The 26898-nt window shown below is 37.5% G+C and overlaps 1 protein-coding gene and 1 long non-coding RNA gene across 2 annotated transcripts; one reads left to right on the top strand and one right to left on the bottom strand.

Moving 5' to 3' along the window:
- Positions 1-4304: 4304 nt before the first annotated feature.
- On the top strand, positions 4305-11948 carry LOC122349798. Its single transcript, XR_006251499.1, has 2 exons — positions 4305-4907; positions 5044-11948. It is a non-coding gene; the product is annotated as an uncharacterized LOC122349798 (long non-coding RNA).
- suclg1 (succinate-CoA ligase GDP/ADP-forming subunit alph) lies at positions 11860-26645 on the bottom strand. Its single transcript, XM_043245957.1, has 9 exons — positions 26504-26645; positions 25107-25207; positions 22057-22173; positions 21562-21774; positions 20879-20936; positions 19785-19868; positions 19528-19679; positions 15198-15386; positions 11860-12049 (listed from the first exon to the last, which is right to left on the bottom strand). The coding sequence occupies exons 1-9, from the start codon at positions 26535-26537 to the stop codon at positions 12023-12025; spliced, it is 975 nt and encodes a 324-aa protein (XP_043101892.1). The 5' UTR covers positions 26538-26645; the 3' UTR covers positions 11860-12022.
- Between the last annotated feature and the right edge of the window lie 253 nt (positions 26646-26898).

The following is a 26898-nucleotide window of genomic DNA, read 5'->3' as shown; positions in this document are numbered from 1 at the left end:
CAAGTTCAAAGACATGCTATAAGTCAATGGAACAGTTAGCCTATATCTCTGAATAATAGGTTTGTGATATTTTAAAATATTAGCTGCAGATACAAAGATACATGTTTGATATGAAATAAAAACTGCACAATGGTCAGAAAAAGAATCTTCAGAAGAAACTCCTGAGACACTTTGACCCAGTTATTTTTCTCTCTGGGGTTAAAAAAATACACAAAAATAAGACATGCATGAAGAAGGAACCCCTGTGGAGTAAACTTCATTCAAAATCAACACAGTCTGCACAGCATAATAAGAAGTCCAAAAAACAAATCTATTGTGACTGGGGGTTGTTTCAAACAACACAAAGAAAAACACAACAAACACCAAGAAAGCTGCACATCATATTCAAGATACCAAATAATAAATGCCTGAGTGTTAACGCTTCCTCCATAGCACTAATGGAAGCATCATTTCATCTGATGGAAAATGCAAAATACCGATGCATTCATTTTTAGATACAGTAATAACAAAACTTGCAAACTTAAATGAACCCCTCTCACTTACTTCAACAGTGTTAAAAGCATCCCACTTTAATAGCTCTCCGGCGAAGAGCTCTTCGTTTGACTTTCTCGATCAAAAGATAAATTGATGTGTTTATTTTGACGCTGCTGTTGTATTGTATTTTTTTTTTTCCTTTACTGGGTGGGAAGTTGGCAAGGAAATGGCGCTGCTTCTAATTTCATGATGTGATGGGATCTGCCTCCCTGCCACATGACTGACGAGCTCATCATGTGGATGGATAAGTGATGGTAAGTAAACTGTTTATAATGAAAAACTGTCGCCGTGATGCAATGCTATCGCTTTCTTTTCACAGGCGAACAACAAAGCCTCGGAACTCTTACCAGAAGCGTGATGAATGGAGATGCCTTAATCAGTGACTAGACTGCAAAACGCACCATCAAATTAGCTCAAGATATCACGGGGAGAGAGACGAGGCAAAAAGTGAGAGGGTGAGACAAAGATGAACGATATCCTTGAGGCGAGATGATGGAAGCCCTCTCACTATTTCGCGTATTTTCAGAAGTGTCGCCTTTGAAAGACCGACCTGGGTTCCCTATGCATCGTTATTAAGTTGCAGCCGGGGTGTTTTGCCGCTTGATGAAATCAGCATGGATGTGTGTAGAGGTTAAATTGCATTAGCATGCGGCTGTGGGGGAAAGAGGCGCTTTGAAACGGGATGTGATCAGGCTCCGATGCTTTGAAACGTTCAGACGTTTGCCGTCAACGTAAGCGCACGCTGGTGTAATCACAGACCGAACTCGGAAACCAACCGGGGAGCTCAAGTATAGCCCACAGCTTTTTGAAGTGCAAAAACAGAAAGTATTTAATCTTATTCCAGTGCTAAGTGGGCAGCCAGGGCCGCGTGCTTTATAGCCGTCTTATACGAGCACTTTACCTTTTCTCCAATTTCACAAATTCCGAAAGCTATGAAATAAAAATGGCTGGGGACTCGGGGAGGGAGAGTTTTGAAGCCGGTGCCAGGAGCTGAGCAGTGTTTAATGCGAGTGGATGAAGCATTTTGGCTTTAAGTAAGATGTCAGGTTGACTGCTTGACCAGGGGAAGAGTGTATTTCTCCATCTCACTGAGGTGAGTGCAGCCGAGAAGAGATTAGATGAAGCTGGATCGCAGTGCGTCTCGTTGTCAGCTGTGAAAAGAGTACTAAGAAATTGTACTTAAGTAAAAGTATTGCTACTTAGGGAATAATTACCAGTAAAGGTACTAAAAAATAATATCACTCAAGTAAGAGTAAAAAAGTACTCATGTTACTGTGTTACAAAGTACTTTAGTATTATTTTATATCTGTGTAATAAACAGCTTATTAATAGGAGGAATATGGGTATTCAATGAAAGAAGACGTCTCCCGCAGATTGTTATGTATTTTAAGTTTGAAATGTTCAATGGCAATTCAAAGCAGTTTGATTTTTTAGACTATAAAACATGTTCTTTATCAATTTCCAGGGAGAGAAGCAACTTTTCCATAAACTTCTGTTGCTGGATATATTGGTAGTGGCAGAGAACCATTGCCCTCATCGGACAAGAACATCATCTTTGAATGATTGGGATCTTACCTGATTTTTTGCAAATATTTCTTTGGAGCTCTAGATAAAACAAACACTGCACCCAAGTACGCAAGAGGTTTCACTTTATTCTTATTAGTCTACACTGGCCTTGGATTCGGTACATTAACAGCATATGATAGTTAGGGGGATGGTTCATGCCGTCCCGAATGCATACTACTTCTTTTCTACTGGACAGGTAAAAACAAATGATAAAATAAATAAATTTCTGTGAGTCCGAAAGACGCTTTAAAAACCATGCGCTGTTTGAACGTGACAGTAATCCAGCTGACATAAGTGGTTGAATCAGTGTCTTTTGAGGTGAGACGACAGATAAAACAAGTTCTGTGACAAATTATTTTGACTAGTAATCAGCACATTCAAAAAGAATTCTCCCCCCATGCCCTGGATTATAAGAGGTAAGCTGAAGAACAAACAAAAGTATCTGTCCGCTGAATACAGAGAGCTCTGGCAGAGACATCCCACCTTAGAAACTGCACCCAAGGAAATTAGACTGGTCCCTCTCCAAAAACTCTGGCTTCCATCAGCAACACTCAAAATGAACCCGAATGCCTAAAATAACTGACAGGCGGCAAACGCCTCAGTGTCTTCTGATTGGCCAAACAATGGTGCCCTGCGGTCAGATTCTTTTTTACTGTTGATAAAGCCTAAGGCTGTCAGAGACAGGTGTGATGTCTCAGGACACATATTCCAGTGATATATGTCAAGTAAGAAACATTTTCTATGAGCTATTCTTAAAAAACTAGGAAGCTCAAGAAAGAGCATGGCACTGGCAACAAAATCATGTTTTCGATTCCCTTTAATAGGTGAACTGATCAAATGTTTAGTGGTTATTATAAGTTGCCGTAAATAAAAGTATAAAGTATCTTCCAACTGCGAAAAAGTAATGAAAATTTTATTTTAGCAACATTTGCCAGTTGTCAAACCTTGTTTTTTTTTTCAATAGATGGAGCTGACAATCACTTTGAAACAATGTTGTACTCTAAATTTATTCTTAATCATAATTAAATGCTAGCTTCACAATGTTGATACAAATCCTAATTTGAGAGTAACTACATGTTTTTCATCTGACAGTTTTGACAAATAATAAATGAAAGGCAAAGATAAACATTTTGTGAGAAAACGGATGAAACAGAAGAATAAACGCATTTGAATGCTGTTTAACATGCAGTACAGATCCAAAATAATGCCTTAGTAAACACACTTTTTTCCCAGTTCCATAATCTGTTTTGTTTTGTGAATTATTAATAAATATTCAAGAATTTATTGTGAATATCATTCATTTTCCAGTCCTAGTTTAAAGAAAGAGTTTAATTAACGAGGAAAAACTTTCAGCTTTATCCGATGGAGTTGGTGTGAATTATTGTGTGACTTTATCAGACTCTCATTCTGACGGCACCCATTCACTGTACAGGAGCCATTGGTGAACAAGTGATGTAATGCTGAATTTCTCCAAATCTGTTTTGTTAAACAAACTCATCTACATCTTGGATGGCCTGGGGTACTGTTCATTTCATTTTCAAGTTTCATTTTTGGTCAAACTACTATCAAGATATTGTTTTAGCCTAATTCCGGGCCTTAATGGCTGTTTAAAAAGTCGGTGGCAACATTTATTTGAGTTATCCTGGTTCACTGCAGTGGAATAGAGCAATGCAAAGCCTTAATATGTACTTTCAGCTCGCAAATAGTACTGTCACAGATAGCAACCGTACAAATGCTAATAATACAGAGGCTCATCAGAACAATAACAGTACTGTCCTGTGCGCACATATGAAATGAAGGTATAATTGAGTTTCAAAAGTCCCAGTTAAAACCGTGTTCGCAACAATAGGTGATGTAGTCATTTGCTGGTAGATTTGAAGCCGATTCTGTTAAAATGAATAAAGAACATCACTGAAGCTATCACAGTCTCTTCAGAAACGCATTAGGAGGGAGTTCTTTCCATTTAAGCCATGATCACATTTCTCAAGCGAAGTGTCACAGTGGAAAACAATAGCTTATTCCTACAGAACCGTCTCGCTTTGTACTCATCAGCTTTGCAAGCGTGAAAAATGAAACCTTATTTTCGGCACAGAGCAAAAATCATCTCTAACTGGCTTCAATAGGAGCAACTGTTTATCTTTTTCCCACCCCTGCTCGCCCTCCCTCTCTCTAACCCTCCTCTTCATGTTTTTTGAAGCGCTGCGGTAAGTCTGAGTCACTGCTATTGGCATACAGCAATACCTCATGCAAATTGCATTTTTTTTTTATCAGTTTTTATCGCCTCTCTCTCTCACTCGCACAGGTATGTTCATTTAAAAGGATTGTGATGAACAACCATTGCGGCGACAGAGATGAATCATACGGCCTGTATATCACTCCATGTTTACTTCTAGAACGCGCCGCAGCATCTAATTACATGGATAAACACCCAAGAACGTTAACTATGCAAACTTGGTACTCCGATTTCACAGCGTTTGGAAAATTAAAGGAATAGTTCACCCAAAAATGGAAATGTGTCATCATTCACTCACCCACCACTTGTTCCAAACCTGTACGAGTTTCTTTCACAAATCCAGATATTTTCAATGTCAGTAACCCACAAGTGGCTACTTGCTACAGGAGAAAGAAACTCTACTACTAAATGAAGACAGAATGAATGCCTTTAAAACAAATGTATGGGAGTTTTAATGAGCTTCTGTTTCTTTTCCACACCAACGTCCGTGAGAAGCCTGGTGAGCGGGAACAGTCAAAATGGCAGACTGCTTTACGGCAGCAACCAACGAACATGCGCTGTCCACCTTATAACAGTGAATTTTTCCTTTTATTTTTACTCTCTGTAAAAAAAACACTTAATTTCAAGGGGTGTTACTTCAAGGAGAAACCAAATGAAAAACCTACTGCTGTGATTGGCTAACTTCATGTATTGCACACCCTCCTTTACAGCATGCTGTGTGTTTGATACTGAAAATGGCAAGCGCTGCGATAGAGCCAAATATGTTTGAGTCAGATCTCGAGGAAGACGAAACAAGGCAACGACTGCAACAGTCTAAGCATGGTAATTGCTTTTGCTTGCTTAATTGCTTCATTTTTGGTATATAGTTTAAAAGGGACTATTATTATTTGTCTTGTGACAAAAGATGTACGCTGGGATGTGCTGATTAACACTTATAATTGAAAAACTTGGTGTACTACAAAAATAACTGCATTGCCTTTGAGGAAAAGTTTGGAGTTCTGAAACTTGCAGTACACCGTTTTTTTGTAGAGCATTATCTAAATATGTTTAAGCGTAGCATGGGTGTAAATAACGAGACTATTTCGATTCTCCATTTTGTGACCACCTTTAAAATCTATGCTTTATTTTTTTTTGGTTTTGTGCATTTCCTAAAATGCTGTCCCATTCATCTGCTGTTTGTTCTATGGGACGTGGAGTGCATTTAATGTCGTTCTCATCCAATTCAGAAACCGAGGCCCATTGCAGACAACGGCGGCGGCGACGGCGGCATTCGGAGTGACAGACTTAACAACCATTTTTGAGACTTATCACACAACGAACAGCACTTACCAGTGCCCTAAAGCCTTTTGGGATTGAGGAGGAGGTGGGAAATCTGAACTTTTCTTGCGCCTTTAGACCCATAATGAAAGGCTTGTAGCGATTTTCACGCGTGCCCAAAATCATTCTGAATATATTAGTCATCTCATCTAGCAGGCCTACGTCTGCGCAAATGTAGCTCGCCGGAAGGTCTCTGGTGTCTGGCTTTTGTTAATGAACAATTTTGGTTGATTAATTATGAACAACTTGTTAAGCGCATTGGTGACTCTAAATTACAGGAGTATTAGGTCTCCTTTTCTAAACACATACAGCTGATTTCCCTGTAGAAATGAGAGGTGGTGTTCTTAAAAGTCGTATGGGATTTCTTTACTAAAACTGCATGTTTGGTGTAGCGGCTGTTCAATAAGTATTACTGGATTAATGTGATGCGATGACATGAGCACTGAGGATTCAGCTCAGAATCCAGCTTAATAATGATTCATGTAGCTAATGGTTTTATTTAAAGCAATAAATAAGTAAGCTTTTAATAATGGAACGCAATTGTGACCACTGATTAACTTAATCTGTAAATACAATAAAATTTATATACATTTTATAGCCAAAGTTTGCTTACCGAAGAGGGAGAAATAGTTTAAATGGGTATTTTCTTGAAAAACAGCCACCATTTGTAGTACAGAATAAAGATAAAGATATCATATTCGCCAAATGGTCATTTCTGTCAGTACAAACTGCTAAACACTACATAAACCAAGCAAAGTGTGAAAAACTGTTTAAAATATCATTCGTATGACCCATTCACATATCTGATTTCAGCCAAAAGAAAAATGTTGATATTAATGTATGTATTGATGACTGTGATTTTTTTACTGGGTTAATTTAATATGGCTCATAAAATGAGATACAGACCGCTACAAATACCTACAAAAAAGGATGGACAACGTGTTCAATTCAAGCAACAAATCACTCTGCCCGTGGCCGCAGGATTCACAAACAACTACGAGTCGCTCATATGAGCTGTTATATGAGTGAGACATTGATTCGTCTGAGAGGCGGAGGATTGATTGGGCAGTTGCGTCCTTACAGACTGAGATAACGGTTTAACTACAGAAGGAGAGAGAGCAATGGAGGTGAACAAAAGATATATTATATTGCCGAGGCCACAATGAGATACTTGCAGTCTGGCTACCCTGGAGTGCTGAATTTATTTGACTTAGTGCCCCTTTTGAAAACAGCAAGCGTGTTAGCTTTCCTTTCAGGTACCTTAAAGTACAGCAAGGGCCCAAACCACTGAGCAATCGTACAGTCCTGAAAAACAGATTCTTTGGTTTTTCAGCATCATTTACATACTTGGACCAATTCCAACAACGACTGTAGGATTTTGAGATCCATCTTTTCACACTGAAGGACTCAAACGCAACTATTGCAAAAAGTGCAAACACTTAATGAAAGGCGATGCTTTAAGAGCGTGTTTCATTTTGAACAGAATGAAAGTGTACATTTTTCTTATTTTACCTAAATATCACTTTTTTTTTTGCTTCATTTAGTACTGCACTTCAGAAGCCGCATGCATTTCTCCCACGAGACACTTCAAATTTACACTGATCTTGAAAAAGGTTTCACTTCCAGCATCTCAATGCATAATGCATTTGTGTAACTTTGTTTGAACAGTTGCATGTAAGTCCCTCGGTTGGAGGCCATTCTTGGAACGCTTTTAAATACGCAATAAATACTGGAAAACCAAAGGATTTGCTGGACCTGAAGATTTTTTTCCTGAAAAAAATAAATAAATAAAAAAGTGGGACAAATAAGGGACTCATGCACAGCTAATCACAAATAAATAAAAATAAATAAAAAATATTAATATTAAAAGGGATAGTTCACCAAAAAAAAAAAAATTTTGTCAATATTTACTCCCGCTCATGTCATTTCAAACCCATTATACTTTTGTTCATCTTTAGAACACAAATTAAGATATTTCTAATGAAATAACCCTACATAGACAGGAACAGATCTACCAAAAAGGTAATAAGGTTAGGTAATAGTAAGGTAATAATCACTGAAATAGTAGTTTAACTGTAATTTTAGGGAGCTACAAGAATAGAGCAAAGAAAACAAAAATAACATAGCTTTATAAAACGATGGTTGATGAACTATCCCTTTAAGAATCTGGCAGAAACTTTTGAAAAGGGCAATTTTTATTTTCTCTTGTGAACTATGCAAGCGTCTTTTATGTAAAATGTATTATGCAGGTCAGTGCTAAATAAAAAAAACAACAACATGCATTTTGCATTACCCCTCTTATTTTGGTAAAATATTCAACATGTTGCAGATACTGCGAAGTGTATATAAAATTTTGACCACAGCTGTAAGCATACATTTTTTTTTTCATCATTTAGACGCACCGCATTGAACATATAAATAACACATTCGCGTGAATCTGGAAGTAAAGGCCCACGCGCGCGCGCATCTTGCGTCTTTCCAGGGCTGCGGTGCGTTTGCAAGAGTTCAGTGGGTGTGCGACGACAAAACTCGGCTAAAACCTGACGTGCGTGAGAGAAAAAGCGAGTTATTTTTGTTCGTATTATCGCTTGTCACACTGCCAATGCGCAGCTCCTCATAGCCAAATCGAAGGCACTGAGGTATGAATGAAAAAGCGCAGTGCGCGCCGCTGCTTCATTAGGTATGCGCAAAGATAACGAGCGGCACGGCAGCGCCTGGCCACTGTAACGTTCCGGGAGAGCAGATACCCTAAGCCCCCAAACAAATAAAGCCTTAAATTCGACCTCCAATCTTTATTATGGTAATTTCTCTAATGCAGATTGGAACGTAATTGGTAACAATATGTACACAGCCTAATCTTTTTCTAGGCTGACAGTGACGAACTGGAGATAAGCATACAAAGATGTCTGGTGAAAGAGGACATTTATAGGCCCCATTAGCATCTATTTTTTGGTTTCTACAAAATGTTTTTTGTAGAAGCTGTATGAAGCTAAAGAAACGGTTCACCAAAATATACAATTTCTGTTGTGATTTACTCACCCGCATGTCATTCCCAAAATCAGACCATAACATTTTTTTTTAAACACTGAACACGAAAAAAATTCTCTCCCAAGTCTCTTTCATAAAGCCATAGAAGCCTACAAACTGTAATAGCTTTTTTTGTGTGCAAACGGAACTAACTTTTTATTATTATTTAATGACAGAACACTTTGCGTCGCACCAGAGGTTTTTATAGCGGAATAAGGGTTTTCAAATTATTAAAATGTTCTTCAGAAAAGAAACAAAAATAGCTCTTTTGAAAGATACTTTGGGGAAACCAGTGCGGTTCTTCATATGGCGTTGCTGCGAAAAAACCCTTTTGGAAGTTTTATTTTTAAGGATGTATAAATTGACATGACTCTGAATCTAAATAGTGACATTCATTCATGGGTTATCCATCTTTTAAAGTTTAGAAGAATAAGACTTTGAGTCTGACCAGCCGCATTCAGTGTGTTCGTTGTGTCTCAAAGTTATTCATACATTTCCATAAAGTATTTTATAGTAAGCTCCCATGAGACCCAGTCTTTTTTTTTTGTATGAAAAGATACCGTGTGGAAGAGCTGCGAGGAATGGTAGTGGAAGTGGTGATGATGATGCATGACAATGGAGATAATGCATCTTTATGATAATATGAAGGGTCTGCATCTGTATCTGTGTTAAGTAGCAAGAAACTTCCATTTTTTTCTTCCCATGCTGTGTATTTATAGAGCTTTGCTACTATGACAAGCTGCCACTGATGTAAAATGTACCGTCAGGGTTGTATGACGTAGTACACAAGTAGAAACCTTGCCGTTTTAGACATTTCATGTCATTATTAACATCTGCAGCAACCTAATGGAAGTTGAATCAATAAAAAGCGCAACCCTTTACTGATTTAGCTGTCAAAATCGGTGCGGTTTAAAATGATAAATGCTACTTTTTCCAAGCTGTCAGACACCACATTTAACTTTACGTGAATGAAAACAAGGCTGAGAGAAAGAAGTACAGCCTGTTCAATGGCTTGTACTTTTGTTCACCTTAGTGTCGATCATTCAGCTGCAAGATGCAACATTTAAAATGTATTTCAAGAACATTTCCAAAACGACCAGTGGACATGAATTAAAAAAAAAAAAAGAAGAAAAAGAAAACATGCATTATGAAAATCAGAAACGATAGGAGACGATGTATATTTTTTCCACTTCTACATTGAGTTGAAAATGTTTTGGGGGTGACAAAACCAGATTTGCTCAAGTTAGTTAACCTGGATATGGCTGAAATTGAGTTGAAACTAAGTTGCAATTAAAACTAAAAGTTTGACGTTTAATCTCAAAAGTAATATTTTAATAGACTGCATTAGTGCCAGTTCACGTTTTTAACAGCACAGGTCCTGGAATCATTTTCACCTTAAAAGGTTTGATTAAAAGTGTTGAAATGAGTCACTAAGTAGTAAATCACAGCAATTATAAAAATGTTAAATTACTGATTATCTATGTATAAATTTCAAAAGTATTTTAATGTATTGTGGTTGAGAGTTGCAAGATGCAAAAGAAGCATTAAAAACGTGAACCATGAGATCAAATTGAAATAATCAGCTCCTCAACAATACCTCAGTCCACAGATTTGAAGGACGCTTATTAGGATCTACAAAGATGAATACAAATTACTCGACTGCACTTTATCTAAAAGTGAGCTCATAACTTACAAGCGTTAAGAACTAAAAGAGCAACCATACGAAACAAAGAGTTAGTTACAAACTAAACTAGTTCCTAAGCCATACAGCGTGAACTTTCTGTCCCAATTTAAGAAAGAGTTCACGAACAACTGGTACAATACGTCTACCCTAGTGAGCACTAATAAGCTCAAGTCTTATATCTAAGAATAAAAGCTGGTACGCATCCACACATTTTGCGCCACTGTAGCATTAGATATCACACAGTCAGCGAATCTGTGATCATTTTCTCAAAGTACGTGTCCCAATTTCTGTTCGCCACAAAGGCAGATCCAGAGACGCGATGTGTGTCAGTTGAAGAACTCATCTCACTCAGTGTTTTTCCCGCCCCTATTCTTCCCATTACAGATCAGCTGGAGGGCTGTAACGATACAGTCAGCGCACGATACATTCGCTGACATTTCCTTGCTGACCTCCTCCCACTCATTCCACACAAATTGGTGTTATTGAAATCTGAGCAAACTCGCGCATTTCTCCGATACAGACAACCTGTGCAACCTTGCATAATTGAAGCTGATAAATATGTGATTCCAACTAAGAATATTCATCAACTCTGAGCACTTCTGAAATGCACCTGGCAAGAGAACAAATTTGCATTTTCATTCTTTATCGGAATAAAATGTGAATGCATGTCATTAGGCAGGAGAGATGCAATTACAGGGCGAAAGGAGAAAGTCCTCCCACACACATTTTACCTTCCAGTGAGGCATGTCAGAATTAATAAACCTGTGTCTGCAAATGAAAATCCTTGCTAAAAGCCTGGGACAGGTGACATGCAGTTCCGCTCTTTTCATTGCAAACTAGATTCCAGTAATTTAGTCCATTTAGCGCTCCAATTTCGTCACGCCAAAGTAAAAGTTGTCATACGAAAAAGACTAAATAGTCCATTCTGCGTCAGCTTCCGTTAAAGCTGTGAATGACCAGCATTACCAGACGATGACGTCTTCGGTAGAGCTATCTAAACCTGTCCTGGCCATCTTCACGTCTACAATTGTGCCTGCCATACGGAGCAAAAGCTGTAGAATACGGGAGAAAATGACTGTGCTTTTAATGGCACAGAAAAGTGACATTTAATGCACTCAAAGACTCCAGAAGAAGCCAGAAGGTCACGCCGAGCCAGTGCGAACTGCTAACGGAAGGAACGTCTAAGGTTTTAAATTGCACAAATGAGTTGTAATGCAAAGGGTCAAGGTCAAAAAAAAAAAATCCCACATTAGATCTCACCGAGGGGAGATGCATTCATCAAGACAGCCGAAGGGACAAACATGCAATGAGCTGCTGTCGATGAATGAAGAATGAAAAAAAAAAATCAACTACTACGAGGAAGAGCGTAAGAGATATATTTCCTGTTTCAGAAGGAGAGAAACAGACATGAAAGCAACAACATGGCTGACATCGCTGTGACTGGATTAGAACGCGGATATTTTCCCTGTGCTGTACACTTCTAAGACGAAGGCTGTGATAGACTTTGAAATGTTTTTATTTCTTCTGGTGCAAATATGGAATATGTACTCAAATCACAAAGTGTGCACACTGTTGAGCCTGAAGGAAGGTGGTCGGCTCCAGCTGGGATGAAGGTCCTAAGGCAGGGAGGGCAGTTTGTTTCTCACACTCCCTCTAACAAGTTACAACATCTTCCTCTTCTCAAACTCCTGCGGAGAACAGGGAAGAGTAAACAAGGGTCAAACAAACATGATCGGCAGGGGCCGCCTTCGGTGCGTCCATAGCTGGGGTCTGTTATGCGGTTAGTATTGTTTGAGTCAAAGTTTAGTGCCATGATTTATTAACAACTGCTGAATTTATAAGGAGCACGCCGTGTGCTGAAGCAATAAACAAAAGAACAAAAGAAGAGAAAATCTGTACAGCAGTCAATTGAGATTTTTAATTCTTATCTTTTTTTTTGTTGTCTTTTCAGTTATGTTTCATATGCTGTTTTTAAAATGATAATTTATTGGTAGAACATGTAAATCGCTCTCAGACGTTTCTTTGAAAAGGCATTGTATAAATTAGATACTACTTTTATAATTAAAACAGAAAGAAAAAAGGCAATTAAAAATGAAAAATGGAAACGCAGTCATTTTATTGGCCTCGTGTTTTTTCTCGTATGATTTTGTACGATTTCTTCAAACCCCAGTGACGGGAATGTTTAGAGGCAGGATTAGGTAAAAGTCATTTGTTCAAATTTATACGAATTAGCAACTTCTAAAATATGTACGATATAGCAAAAACGTAGGAATTTGTACAAATGAGGTCGTACGAATCAGCCATCTTGTAAAATATGTATGAATTGCTGTGAGACCAGGCTGAACGTGTTAACTTTATTTCTTCAATGAAACACAAAAACACTTTCCATCTTGGTCTTTCCCATAAAATAAAAGAGGATGAGGATCAAAGATAAAACAGTACAAAAGGACTACTTTGTCTTCCAAACAAGAAAGAAACTCATGCAGGTTTATAAAATGATGATAAGTTTTTCATTTCTGGGTAAATCATTCCTTGAAATGCAAAATATGATCTTCATTAAGAGCCTCAGGTTATGACACACTGATAACTAGCTGCTAAAGTGGCTGTTTTCTCTTCTACCACTTTTGTTTTTCCATCCAGTTAGGAAACTATTCTTGTGGTTTGTATTATATTTATCTCAGATGTTTTGGGGTTTTTTTGACCTTGCATTTTGCGCAAAGTCTTTCATTGCTGGGTTTGTGGACATTTGTATTTGTATTTGTGTGTGTGTGTGTGTAATTTTTTCCAGTGTGTGGACTGCTAAAAATATATATAATAATAATAATAATAATAATAATAATAATAATAATAATAAATTGTTTCAGCTTGGTATATTTTTAATAGTGTAATATGAATCTATATATTTAATATTTAAGTACATCTATATTTGATTTATCAAAAGTGCAAGGTCCAACAGCTGGAAAGCATATAATTGAAAATGGCTCTGTGAATTTCAGGATTTAGGGCCATAGAAAGGTTAAATCACACAGGAAAACATTCACAGAAGCTGTGGGTAAACGCACAACGCATTTCTCACAGCTTTATATGTTACAAAGACAAATGTAGATTGTTCCAGTCAGGAATAGCTATTTACATAGTTAATTTACAAAGGCTTACAGCTACAGAGTGATGCATTGTGCTTTTGAAAATGCATTTTCCTCAACTAAGGGTGACGGAATGGTGCATTTCTGAGAGAATTCCCTTATGCAAATGTCGTGTTTCCAAAAAACCGAAGATGCACTGGTTTATCTGGAAAAATACTTGAAGCTCTACTGCCATCTCATGGTCAAACAGTGCCTTGTCTGCTGCAAACTGAAATAATACGGATTGCAGGAAATGGCCTCGAGAAACAAGAAATTAAGCATTTGCTGTGATTACATCATTAGCAAAAAGAGAGAAAAAGAACGAAAGCTGCTTTAGTATCTTCCTGCGTGCAGTAATAGCAAACTAGCAGGGCTGGGTGACTCACTGATTATTCACAATATATGTGCAAAAATGTTGTAATATAAATTAAGCATCACTGTGAACACTAATTTATATGTATGTTTGTTTGGTCATTAATGCTTCTCAAACTGTGAATTATCTGCCTTAATGTTCCAGAGAGTTCAAACTGTCTGAATAAATGAAGATTTAAAAGACTTTCAAAAATCTTTATATAAGTCACGTATATGGTATATGTCTTTAATGTCACTTTTTGATCAATTTAATGCATTTTTGCTGCATAAATGCATTTATATCTTTAAAAATCTCTGAACGTACATTTTGAATGGCAGTGTAATTGTTTTTATTTTTACAGAATCATTTTTTACAATATATATTTATATTTGGTTAATATTAGCAGTTTGGTCAACAGAGGCCTGAATTTAACGAATACGTTGCCAACTATTTTTGGCTATAACACCCAGTCATGAATGCAAATAATAATGGGAGAATAAAGGGTTAATATTTCGGTTGGGACTGGGGCAGTTACATTGTGAGTGAGTTGCCTCTATATGTGTGTTAACTTGGAGGAGAAGCGGGGAAATACACAAATCAAGTTCGAGGCGTGTGTATGTGCCATCATTATTAAATCGGCCAATGAGATAAACACAGATGTATGAACACAATGGGCTGCAAAATTAACAACCAGCCAGAGTGTTTTTCATCATTACTTCCAATGATTACAAATTAGAATCCAGGGGTGTGGTGGAAGAGGAGAGAAAATGGTATTGATGCAGAGGAAGGAACGTTTGCTGGCGCTGATAATGAAAGGCTAAAATGATGAATGAGTGTAATACACGCTTTCACTTTTTATACATCTTGTTAAAACTCCTGGCTGTGATAAATTGAGATAAAGAGGCAGAGCTGCTAACTCACCAATATAAATGGAGCTTTGTTCATTTCCTCTCTTGCGGTGTAGCTTTCTATTGAATATCTTACGGTAAAAACTGCTGTGATTGTCTAAGGGGGGCCCTTTACATTAGTCACCGCTTTGACCCACAGAACGCTGAAGTTTCCAGAGCTGCTTCGGCTAGAGCCGCACAAGCCGATAAATCTACTTTAAAAAGAGTTATCAGCAAACTGACATAACTGTGAGGCTTTAAACTAAAAAAAAAAAAAAAAAAACATTTTATTTATTTATTTTTTTTTTTACTAAAAAGGTTTCTTTAAAGTCTTGCTCTCAGCATGTTTGAGTTTGCAGAACCAAAAACAGCACTGAGCATTTAGTGAGGTAAAAGACGAGGTGACAGCTCAGTGGTGACTCTACCTCTGAGTTACAGCTCACACTGAGAAGAAAAAAAAAAAAAACCTTCTCACCTTGTACATGGTGCTGCCCAGCTGAGCCGGAGACATGCTGACGACGACTCCAGCCGACTGCAGAGCTGCGATCTTCTCTTTGGCACCCCCCTTGCCTCCGGCAATGATGGCTCCTGCATGCCCCATTCTCCTTCCAGGAGGGGCCGTCAAGCCAGCAATGAATGACACAACTGGCTTAGCATTGACACCCTAAAGAGCATTAAAAAAAAAAAAAAAAAAGCATTGACACACTTTGAAATAAATACACTTTTTGCAAGCATGCGTTGACAATGTATTGACTTTTACGTTTACTTGTAAGCTCCCTTGAGAAATGTTTCCATTTGCTCAAAAAACGTACGCGTTGCGTTCCCCTAAATTACTTTGTGTTCGCTTCCTCGCAAAATGTAAGACAAATCTTCCAAAGCAACTTTTATTTGGCGTGTGCGCGTTAATAAAGTTCAAATATTTAGTAAAAAATGTTTTTGTTTGACCACTGCATTATGGGTCTCCATTAAAATAACCATTGCCATAGTGCTGCTAAGTAAGGCTTCAAGAAAAATGTTTTGAGACACAATTACAGGACATGCAGTCCACAGTCTTGCAAATAAAAGGTAAGGATAAGTGCAAGGGCTTTTAGACTGTGCATACTGCGCTCAAAATTGGCATTAAAAGGGAGGCAGATCAAGGCATGTAATAGCTTGTGTGGGAGTAAGCAGATGGGCAGACAGTGGCTTGAGTATGTCATTTAATACAATCTCACTTTCATGGTAGGCAATTTGTCATGTCCACTGCAATTAGCTGTCATTGCTTATGGACCATCATGTCAGGTCTGTTTTTCCCCTCATTCCCACCATATTCTGTTCTCATGAATGACACCCTTATTCCAGAGTGGGATGTGGGTTGTCTCAATCTCAACTGCAGCTGCCAACAATAGAATAAAATTATAGACTAACATTTTCGATGTTTGAGAGGACATTTGGACATCTTTTCTTAGAAGGCTTAAGCTGTACCTGGCCTACCTTTGAATTTCAAACTAAAAGTCAAGGGTTGGCTGGTTAGCATGTGCCAGCACCATCATTCTGCATCTTTCTCCATCGACGATCACTCAAAAAAAAGCTTTGCTTTCAGATTTTTTCCACAAGGAAACATTTAGAAATATCACATTAGGAGAGATATTTTTGAGGATATTTTTGAGCTGCATAATTCTGGGGGTTCCTGCATCAACTGAGCTACTGCCATCAAGATCAATAGAAATGCTAATGGATCGTTTTCTCTGGTATTATAGACCTCCTTGGGCTCAAATGGAGACAGCACTAATTCAGACATGCTCATTAGCATCTCAGAGCAGAGTAGGTTTCTAAACTTCACTGGCAATTTTTGATTGGACTAAAAAAAACTTTAAATGGGAATGCAAACTTTAGGTGCAGAAGATGAAATGAATGTGACCGCCAGTCAAAGGCAGTCTGACTTAATACTTGATAATCTTCAACTACCCGCTAACATTACAACGCTCCACAGGAGCCGTCTTTGGTTCAAAGCTCAAGCTGTTCATGTTCACGCAGCCGACTAAAGACTAAAGCCTAATCTGGGAAGATTACGATAATGAACTGAGGTAATTATATTTTGTTCATGTACAAAACCTTGAGACAATGTTGGACTGGAACGCCATCCTTTCATTTTGTACGCCCTTTTTTGCTGAATGACAACTGCTTCTTCAAACAGTCTCCGGTCAAATTTATTTTGAGACCGAATCAAAAAAAGGGTCTTAAAGGAACAGTTCTCCCAAAAATGCAAGTGCTTTCCTAATTATTTACTCTGTTTACAGCCTTGTTTTTCTACACAAATCGTTAATACGTATCCCAGAGTAAAACATACTGGAAAAGAATTGTCATTTTTGAGTAAACTATTCCTTTAAGTGTATCAACTGAATTTTGTTGGAACAAACAATAAATAGCTGATAGGTATGCAACGAATGTTTGCAGAAAACACAATTTGTCAGGTTCCCCGTTAACAGTTGGAAAGCTTCCTCTCAATCATTCAGCGGCTCCCAATTGTATTGCAGGGACTGTGGACTGCAAGTGGATCTTAATGGGCAACGTTCCCTAGGTGACAAATGTTAGCAATAAGCAAAAACAAGCGAGAAGCTGACAAGCACTTGAGAGGAATATTCATATCAATATGCTAATTTGGCTGAAAAGCAATTTTGCAGTTTGCCTTGGCAATTCTGACACAAGGACTTACTGGTGTATGCGTGTTTGGAGTTGATAAATTAGAAGAAAAGGGGAAAACAGGGTGCTCGCACCATTATTTGCACAACGCCACTACAGCTAATGGAAAGCAAGTATCAGATATGGATCCAGCAGGAAGTGCGGGGGCGTGTAAAAGCACTGTGAAGTTATGGGATTAGACCATGAGCCCTTTGTCACTACTATTATTCCATAAGAAAAACAGACTTCCTAAGCAAGTCTAAAATGGTTCATACAGCAACATAAATCTGACATGACTTTTTCTGGAGCTAATGGTTTACAAGCTCCTGTATGGATCGCCGCTTCCATTACCGCCTGGAACCTGATGTATCATCCCTGCCCGCATTTCTTAATGAGACCGGCATGCGTTTAACAGTCTGATCAATTCAGGTCTTGTTAACAGTGGCACAGACAGAAAATTTCTGAACTGCCAAATACTTCTCCCAAGGCTAAATCCGCTGCATGAAATGTAGCATGACTATGTATTGATCTCCATTATTCATAGCCAAGGCCATCCTTAAAAACTACCTTGTTGAGGTAATGAGAAAAGTTTACCCTAAAGGAGCAATTTAATACAATTTGCAACTAGTCTGCGAAGAATAATTTCCGGCAAATCAATTCTACCCACTAATTTAATTGACATGTCCGGAAAAGAAGAAACTTTCACAGTGCTAATGTGTGCTCAAAGAGCTACATGCACACTTTTCTCCAGGTGCACTTAATGGTTTCTGCAACTGTGAAACTCCTCAACAATTCTGGTAATAGCAGGTTTTGCTATTTCGGTTCAGTTCAAATGTGGCAACAATAAAAATGAACTATTTAGCATGGTCTGATTCACAGAATGGAGGACCGTTTCTTTGAACATCCAAGCACTTACTCCAAAATGAGGCACTTGTCTGTGCTGTGAATATATTTGGAACGATTTGCTTGATTTTCTGTGGTTACCGTGCCCTAAAACTACCACGCTTTCAGATCTTAAGTTCTGTCTGAATCATGTCTGGCCTGCATGGGTTCCTCTTGAGAAAATAGACGTTCTCATGCCAGTTTGCCACAATCAGCGGGGCTTAAACTATTCCGTGAGTATTCACTATGCCAGGGCTTGTTTTATTTTATTTAACAAAGTGAAATTTCTTTTAATGCAAAACACTTGTTAACACATCAGCCTTCTGTTTCACTACTGGAAGAATACTAAAGAATGACTAAACTGGAGGAATAAATATGACATGGCTAATGATGACTCAAACCGAGGTGCTGTTAGGAGAAGAAGAGGTCTTTGACTGAGTGCAATCCAGTCTGGCTGGTCCAAAGATCACAACAAAAGCTCTACAGACTTTCCTTCACAGCCAAAACAGATCAAAGAGCAGCTAGAGGCTGTTTTCTCATTCACAGAAACAATGTGAGCTCCAGGGGTGAGCAGCTCCTGCTAGCAAGGAAAGAGGAGCTCTATGTGTGGTGAAGGTTCCTGTTTGTTGGAGAAACATGCCAATATCCAGAAGATGAAAAACAACGTGTTCTTCCCAAGGGCTAAGAAAAACGAAACACTGGGTCTAAAAGCGATTCATGAATGAATAACAGAGACGCTTCTCTTTTGAGTGGAGACATGGATAGAAGGTCTGAAAGGACAGTTCACAAAAAAAAAAAAAACTTGTGCGTAATATTGCAAGTCTTTAGAATCCATAAAAATGTCCGTGTGATGAAGAGACAGAGATACAAAAATCTCATTTGCATGTGTTCAAGTATGGTACATTTGATGTCACTGATACAAAACGTCATACTTACATAAGATCATACATAATATACTAACTGTTTGAACTGCACTGCTGTATTTTTCTTTGAATAATGACTCATTTCTTTCTGTTTCGCACAAAGTTTGACTTAAGTTTATTATTAACTTTATTTTGTTTATCAGTTTGGAGCAAGACAACACCTGCTCACAATATAGATTTGTACACACACACACACACACACACACACACACACACACACACACACACACACACACACACACACACACACACACACACACACACACACACACACACACACACACACACACAATAAAAGTATTTTTCCTTTTAGTTATGAATATATGAAAAGCAGCTTACAGAGTTGTGCTGTTTCAGGTACTCTGCTGCATTCTCTTCTGCATCTCCTCCAATCTCTCCAATCAGAATGATGCCCTCAGTTTTAGGGTCCTGCAGGAACACCTCCAGGCAGTCAATGAAGTTCGTACCATTAAAAGGGTCTCCACCGATGCCTAAAAAAAACCCCCAAAAAAACCCACACACCATTTAAAAACCTCTCTGCACTAAACACTGTGTAGACGAATGATAATTGATGACTGATTGCTAGTTTTCCATACCAATGCACAGCGACTGGCCTAGACCCACTTGTGTTGTCTGATGTACAGCTTCATACGTAAGAGTGCCCGATCTAGATACAATGCCTGAAAAAAGGAAAAGAACAGAGCAAGATAAAGATAAATTGCAATACTATAATTTAATTTGGATTGGTAATTAAACATATTAATTCAATGCAATTAACTATTACATTAAAAAGAACGCCAACAATTGAGATTTTCACATTTGAGTACTTAACTGGCAATTGTTCATACATCCGATTAATCAAGAAGTATATAATGAAATTAAACATTTTAATTTAACCAGAGGACATCCATGAATTAAATACAACATTTAACAAGCACAAGTCTCTACTTTTCGTTCACTGATTATATTCTGCAGATCATAATTTCCTGCACTGACAATTTTCTAGAAAGCAAAAATATACATTTATAGCACTTTTTCAACATATTAATGCACTTTTCCATCTGTTCTGTTTCTTTAAGCCCAATGGAACCAGCAATATTTTACACAAAACACACTTTTCAAATGTGAAATGTAACCTAATGAAAAGAAAAAAACTGTTTGGAAAGGGCCAGCTCAACCGTTTCAAGCCAGACATTTTATGAGATCACAACCTTCACTACAGAAACAAGCACAGAGTTCAAGTCTGAGTGCTACTCTTCAGAGCTCTTCAAAAACCTGTGCCATCTGTCTAGTGATTTGCCTTGAAACGACACAGCTCTGCTGTTTAAACTTCCCTGACAGATGACTGATGAGAAGCTATCTGCACCACTCTCTTTTGAGCAGTCTGAACACTGTGCTACGGTCTACATCTGAGTTCATGTCTGAGAAGAGACATCTCATCTTCCCTGACATGGTGAGAAACGCTAACAAATCCACGCATTAAAAACTGTCCATCTCAAAACGAGACCCGCTAGCTCTGGCTTTGATGCTTCTTTTATGAACATGAAGACACGAGGTATGCTAGGCTTGTCAAGGATCTCTTAAGCTTCTATTCGATCAACATGTTATGCTCCGCACTGTCAAAATCTTCTGGAAGGATGACTGAGTTTTCTTTGTCATAAAGAAAGGTGTCATCCAGTGGAGCTCTTACCAATTCTTCCTTTCTTGTGGATGTGTCCAGGCATGATCCCGATTTTGCACTCGCCAGGCTACAAAATCGATAAAAAAAAAATAAATAAAAAAACACACCACTGAAGTTCAGTTAAAATTATACATTTTACTGTAGGCAAATAAAGTTCCCACCTGTCAAGAACTATCCTTCAAAATTTTAAGGTTAGTACAACTTTTTAAGGCTAAATTTACATTTTCTATTTTAATATTGTAAATCGTAAAGTGTGTGTGTGTGTGTGTGTGTGTGTGTATATATATATATATATATATATATATATATATATATATATATATATATATATATATATATATATATATATATATATATATATATATATATATATATATATATATATATATATATATATATATATGCACATTTATATACATTTTTTTATTTATTTATTTATATATTGTTACTGTGATGGCAAAGAGTAGCTTATTTGTAGGACTGGTCCAAATACCATTTTTTTGAGCTTTGACGCTTTGGTAGCTTTTGGTAACACCAAATATTTAAAGCTTAGGAGAGAAGGTGCTGAACATATTCTTCTCTCTAAAAAAGGCAGGGATCTTTGTACGTCTGTCTATTTGCATGTCACACAAAAAAGCTGTGTCGGTACAAAAAAAAACCCAAAAAACAAACAGTATTATTGCAGCACTTACATTGATGACACCGGGACAGTTGGGACCGACAAGGCGGGTCTTGCTCTGGCGGAGCAGCTTGTGTTTGACCCGCACCATGTCCTGCTGAGGGATTCCCTCTGTGATACAGACGGCCAGTGGTATCTCTGCGTCAATCGCTTCAATGATGGCAGCTGCCGCGAAAGGAGGCGGCACGTAGATCACGGTGGCATCGGCCCCTGTGCCATTCTTAGCCTAAAAAAATAAAATAAAATAAATAAAAATTAGGAATCATTCACAGAACCAAACAAAAAAAATTGGTTAAACGTCCAATTTTGGGTATGGTAGTTGGGCTTCGTGTTAGGGTGTTTAAAACTGATTACACAACTGGCCTCTGGCCTTTAACGCTTCCGTTACTGTTGGTGTCACTTGCTCTAAATAAACCCCCTTAAAAGTGCCCTAATGACCTCAGAGAATCAGAGCAGCTGTCCAAAAAGTAACTGTGGCTCACAAGAGACTGTCAGCACAGGCTATTACCTCCTTCACAGAGTTGAAGACTGGCAGACCCAGGTGTGTTTTGCCCCCCTTGCCTGGAGACACTCCTCCTACTAACTGCGAGCCATAGTCCAGAGACTGCTGACTGTGAAAGGTGCCCTAGAGACAGAGAGAGAAAACAGACATCTTCAGCCAAGCCAGTCAGCTTCTATTAAGACCAAAGGGGGGAGATAGATAGATAGATATATGTGTGTGTGTGTGTGTGTGTGTGTGTATGTATGTATGTATATATATATATATATATATATATATATATATATATATATATATATATATATATATATATATATATATATATATATATATATATATATCTCAAAGAATCACATTTTACTTTTAAGTCAAAGTGATTCACGTAGTATGAAAACATACTGTATCAAACACAAAACTTGCCAGTCCAAAAAGATAATTTGTCAATGGTGATCTACAGAGTCCACACTGTTCATTCTAAACAAGCAGATACTGTCATTCAATGCGCACCAAAGGAACTAAAGACACATTCGAGCAAAGTGTGTGAAAGTTCACTAAACCTTGAACTATGGCTGGTTGTGTGAAGCACCTGCTGTTCTACAAATCTCAGCATTAGAAGGAACGACTAAAGGTTATTTGAAAAAGTGCCTCTTCTTAACCTTTACTGCAGCACGTTGTTTTTATTGTTTTGTTAACCTGCACAGATGTAACGCAGAAAGATGTTAATAAAGAATGTTATAGAATAAAATCTGCGCTGAACCCAAAAGCAAACCTGCTGCCAAAGCATGAACAGGGTGCAAAGGTGGCATTTCTCAAAAGCCACAGCAGGGAGGAAAAGTGTTTTATTTCAGAAAATGGGTGGAAAAAATTGCTTAAAAAAAAAAAAATAAATTAAAAAAAAAAAAGTATAAAAATAAAATGACTAAATGGACTTTTAAATAAATTTTTTTTTTATAAAATGGACTTTTAAATAAAAAGAATTTAATAAAAAAAAGAAAAAGAAAAGAAAGGCCAGAGTAAAAACATAAGGAACCAAACACAATACAGTTTATTCAAGAAAATGCAAGAGAACTGTTACTTAAGCAGAGTAGATCCAGTAACCTTTGTGTCCATAAAATTCTAAATCACATCTGAATAACCGGTTGAGCCCAAATCACTATACAAAAGATAAACCATCAATCATCAATAACACAAAGAAAGGAAAACCAGCTTTAAAAAAATGACATGCTTTGGATGGCTTTTTCTAAGCACGCAGATAAATCAATTCACATTTAAAGAGACCAACGCAGCACATGACATATATAATTAATCTGCTTGAACCACGGAACATATACTTACAAATGCAATTTTATTATGCGATGCACTTTAAAATCAATAAAAACGACTATTCCCCTATGATTAGGAATTTGAACAGTCGGTGGAAATTGTACATCGTGAACTTTAACTTTCCTTCCCCGCTACATCCATGTTAATTATTACAAATTATTTTGAAACATCGCAGATAAGTCCAAAGGCAAGGGTCGCCAGCACCAAGTCAATACCTACCACTATAATATTACAAATATAATTAGAAAGAATGAGAAATCTGGCACATTTTCGATCCATTTCCCCTCAGAGTGTCCTCTTGCCAACTTTTCTACTATCATTTGTTCTCATGCTTTCATTAACACTGAAGTGCTGTGCTAACTTTGCCGTTTTTCCCGAACGCTGCCTCCGTTAACAGTGCGGCGATTAATTTGAGGTATGGTTTGCTTATGTAGCCGTACAGCAAAGTTAATATGCCGCGATGACACTCCAGTCATTCCTCATCCCCTTCTAATTATAACGAGTGTTCATTAAAACTTCATCTAATAACCCTTTATTACAGTGAAGAGTCATTTGAAAGAGGGTGAAGGAGAGCGAGAAAAATACAATGAGAGATACGACATAAATCACAGGGGTGAGAAAAGCAAGGTTATTGGCTATTGGAGCCAGAAGTTTTAGTGTAAAAGGCCTATAGACAGACATCAAACCTTATCTAATGAAGCAAAGCAAAAATAGAGTACATTTAAAAACCAACTTATGCACCCATATTATATCTTATATAAAAATGTATTTATTTAATATATTTATCTTATTTCTATTTTGTAATTATTATTATTTATTCATTTACTTTTAATTTGAATTTTATTTTTGTTTCATCATCTCCCAGCTACGTTTCTTTTTTTGGCATCAAAACCCACTTTGCTTTCAAAATGTTATGCCCACGTTATTACAAAAAGGAAGAAATAATGACCACTGTAGCCTACAGATCCTTAAAATGTTGCATCAAAATTATAAATGCTATTTTGAGGTTTTCATAAGCATTTTTATTTTTTTTTTTACATCAAACCCATCTGCGTTCTGTGACTCACTGTTTGCAAAACTGGGTTTTATCCACTTTTGAATATTTTGGGTCAAATAAAACTTCAGCTTTATCAACAGCATCTGTTGTATTATGTAAATTACCACCGAAAACGATGTAGAGTACCTCAGTTTTAAGAACAAGGTTACATTTACTGTTTGAATTTTGCCATCAAATTGAAAGCTGAGACTTTGCGTCGCAGTGTAAACAAAGCTTATTGGAGACTGTTGCATGGAAAGTGTGCACCATGCAGTGTTTAGGGAAGATAAACACGCATATCAACTAAAAACAGCATATACAGCACTGGTGTGTCAAAATGAAGCTTGATTAAAAACAAGAAATCAATATTGCTAATCAAGCGCTGGCTGATATATCTGCCTGTTGCACTCACATTGTTTGCATGGAAAAGACACTTTATCAATCCAATTAAACATCCAAAACTGTTGATTGTAGAGCATCACTAACTTCATATGGTCAGTTACGCTGAGCAGATAAATCAAGTTTAAAATACAGATTTAGTGCTGCTGCGTAGTCTGTTAGTCTCACTCAGACAGGCCACAACCAAAAATACTGCAAATAGTGACTAAATTAAAAAAAAAAAAAAAAAACTGTAGAGCCTTTTCAGGTGTTTAGATTGAAATGCAGGGTGCTGTGGGGGACACAGACTGTGACTACTCACCTGCTTTCCTGTGAAGCCTTGACAGATGACCTTAGTGTTCTTGTTGATGTAAAGGTTGTTCCTGTTGCCAGTATAACAGTGTCTCACCCCAGCCTGCTGCACTGCAAATACAAACAAAAATACCAAGAATCACTAAATACACATTAAAAATATTTTTAAAAATACATATCTTAGTGAGGCACGACCAAATGCTGCAGTTTTTTTATAAATATTGGAATTTATTTTCATCTTCGTAATATTTTTTGGGTTCAACACACCTGCCTGGAGGATATTTATTAATGTCACACTAAATGGAAATGTTTGAACTGTTGGGTTACAACTAAATCAAGTCAGGGAACTGCAAAATAATCAGACCGGTTTTAAAGTCAGCTTGGCAGCTATATTAGTAAACCCTGTCTAGGCCTAAGTTTCATTCATATTACTCCGTAGGTTCCCTACAGGATCTGATGTCCAAAGATCACGCTGCCTTGACCTCAAAAAGTTTGGAAATAAGACAGGGGTCAAACAGACAACACTAGCTACAAAGCACCACGCTGAACTATACATTTCCAATATGTTTATAAGTGACCAGCGTTTTAACTCCTGAATGATGCAACGGAAAAAAACATGACTTCAAGAAACAGGCTATTAATCACAACTGACAAGATTAGGTCCATCTATTTGTCTAGGTTAAAGGTCACTTTAAACCATTCATAGACATTCATTGCGTGTCCAGTTGGTTCAGAAGGAGAATAGTATGCAGAGTATCACAGTGAGAGAGAAGTTAGTCAACACTACTTTCTGTGAGTGAAAATTCCCTTATTGACAGAAACTTGAATTGCACAAGAGTGGAAGAGTTAACAGCGAAGCAAAAGTTTCAAAAGTGGCAATACTCCATTTTGATTTTCTACTCTACCACTATTAAAAAAGAAATAGGATTTAAAGCGTCCTGTCACGATGACAGAGGTACAAGCAACGAGACACAGCTTGTCACACAATAATACCTGGTCTATGAAGGATATGAGGAAAATATTGATCATAACTGTAGCCAAGACACAGACTCTTTACTTTGCAGCATATCAAAAAATATTTGGTTACGTTAAATGATGCTGCTGTCAGCCTGCAACTTTTCAAGTTCACTAACATTGATCTATGACATACATTTTAATAGTTAACCTCCCGTTAGAAATTAGGTATATGCACCGGTGAAGGTCACGTTGCAGAAGTTCACTGTTAAATATGTTACACTTGGTGCCGATAACACCACCACAACAGCATTAGCATTAGCTCATGTGTCTGTTTAAGGAAAATAACAAGAGGTAAATGACTCCGACGTTTACAATGGCGGACGCAGCAATGTCAAAACAAAGACAGCGATGTGTTTCAAATGTAACAACACTCGTGTCAGTTTTACTTACAGAGCAACCGGGCAAACAGCCTGCTATGAGACATCTTCGGTCATTCACCAATGACACCGGACAGACATGGACCTAAACGTCAGCGCACATAGTAGTCCTGCTAGATGCCGGAAGATATAGAAACGCCTTCATAAGGCGTAAATTACATGTTATTTGCAACATAGAATTAAATGTGACTTTAGAAATAAATTTAGCTCTGTGTTTTAAATTAATCAGTCAAAACAGAGAATATTTGCTCAAAGCACAAGGAATGCTGGAGAATGTGGTTCTTTCGTGACTGCCTTGAATAATATAATATAATATAATATAAATTATTGCTAGTGATGTTGTTTTTGTTATTTTTATTATTTTAAAAGAAGATCCATATTATTAATCTATTTTCTTTCATGAATATG

This window comes from Puntigrus tetrazona, chromosome 1 (assembly GCF_018831695.1).
Source record: "Puntigrus tetrazona isolate hp1 chromosome 1, ASM1883169v1, whole genome shotgun sequence".
Classification (NCBI taxonomy): Eukaryota; Metazoa; Chordata; class Actinopteri; order Cypriniformes; family Cyprinidae; genus Puntigrus; species Puntigrus tetrazona.
The sequence above is the reverse complement of the archived record's forward strand: the minus strand, read 5'-3'. Positions and strand labels throughout refer to the sequence as shown.

Coding starts and splice junctions, on each gene's coding strand:
- suclg1 (XM_043245957.1), bottom strand. CDS start 26,537: ATGTCTCATAGCAGGCTGTTTGCCCGGTTGCTCT. Junction 22,174..25,106: donor AAGGCTTCACAGGAAAGCAG/GTGAGTAGTCAC, acceptor CTCTGTCTCTAG/GGCACCTTTCACAGTCAGCA. Junction 19,680..19,784: donor AGGCCAGTCGCTGTGCATTG/GTATGGAAAACT, acceptor GGTTTTTTTTAG/GCATCGGTGGAGACCCTTTT.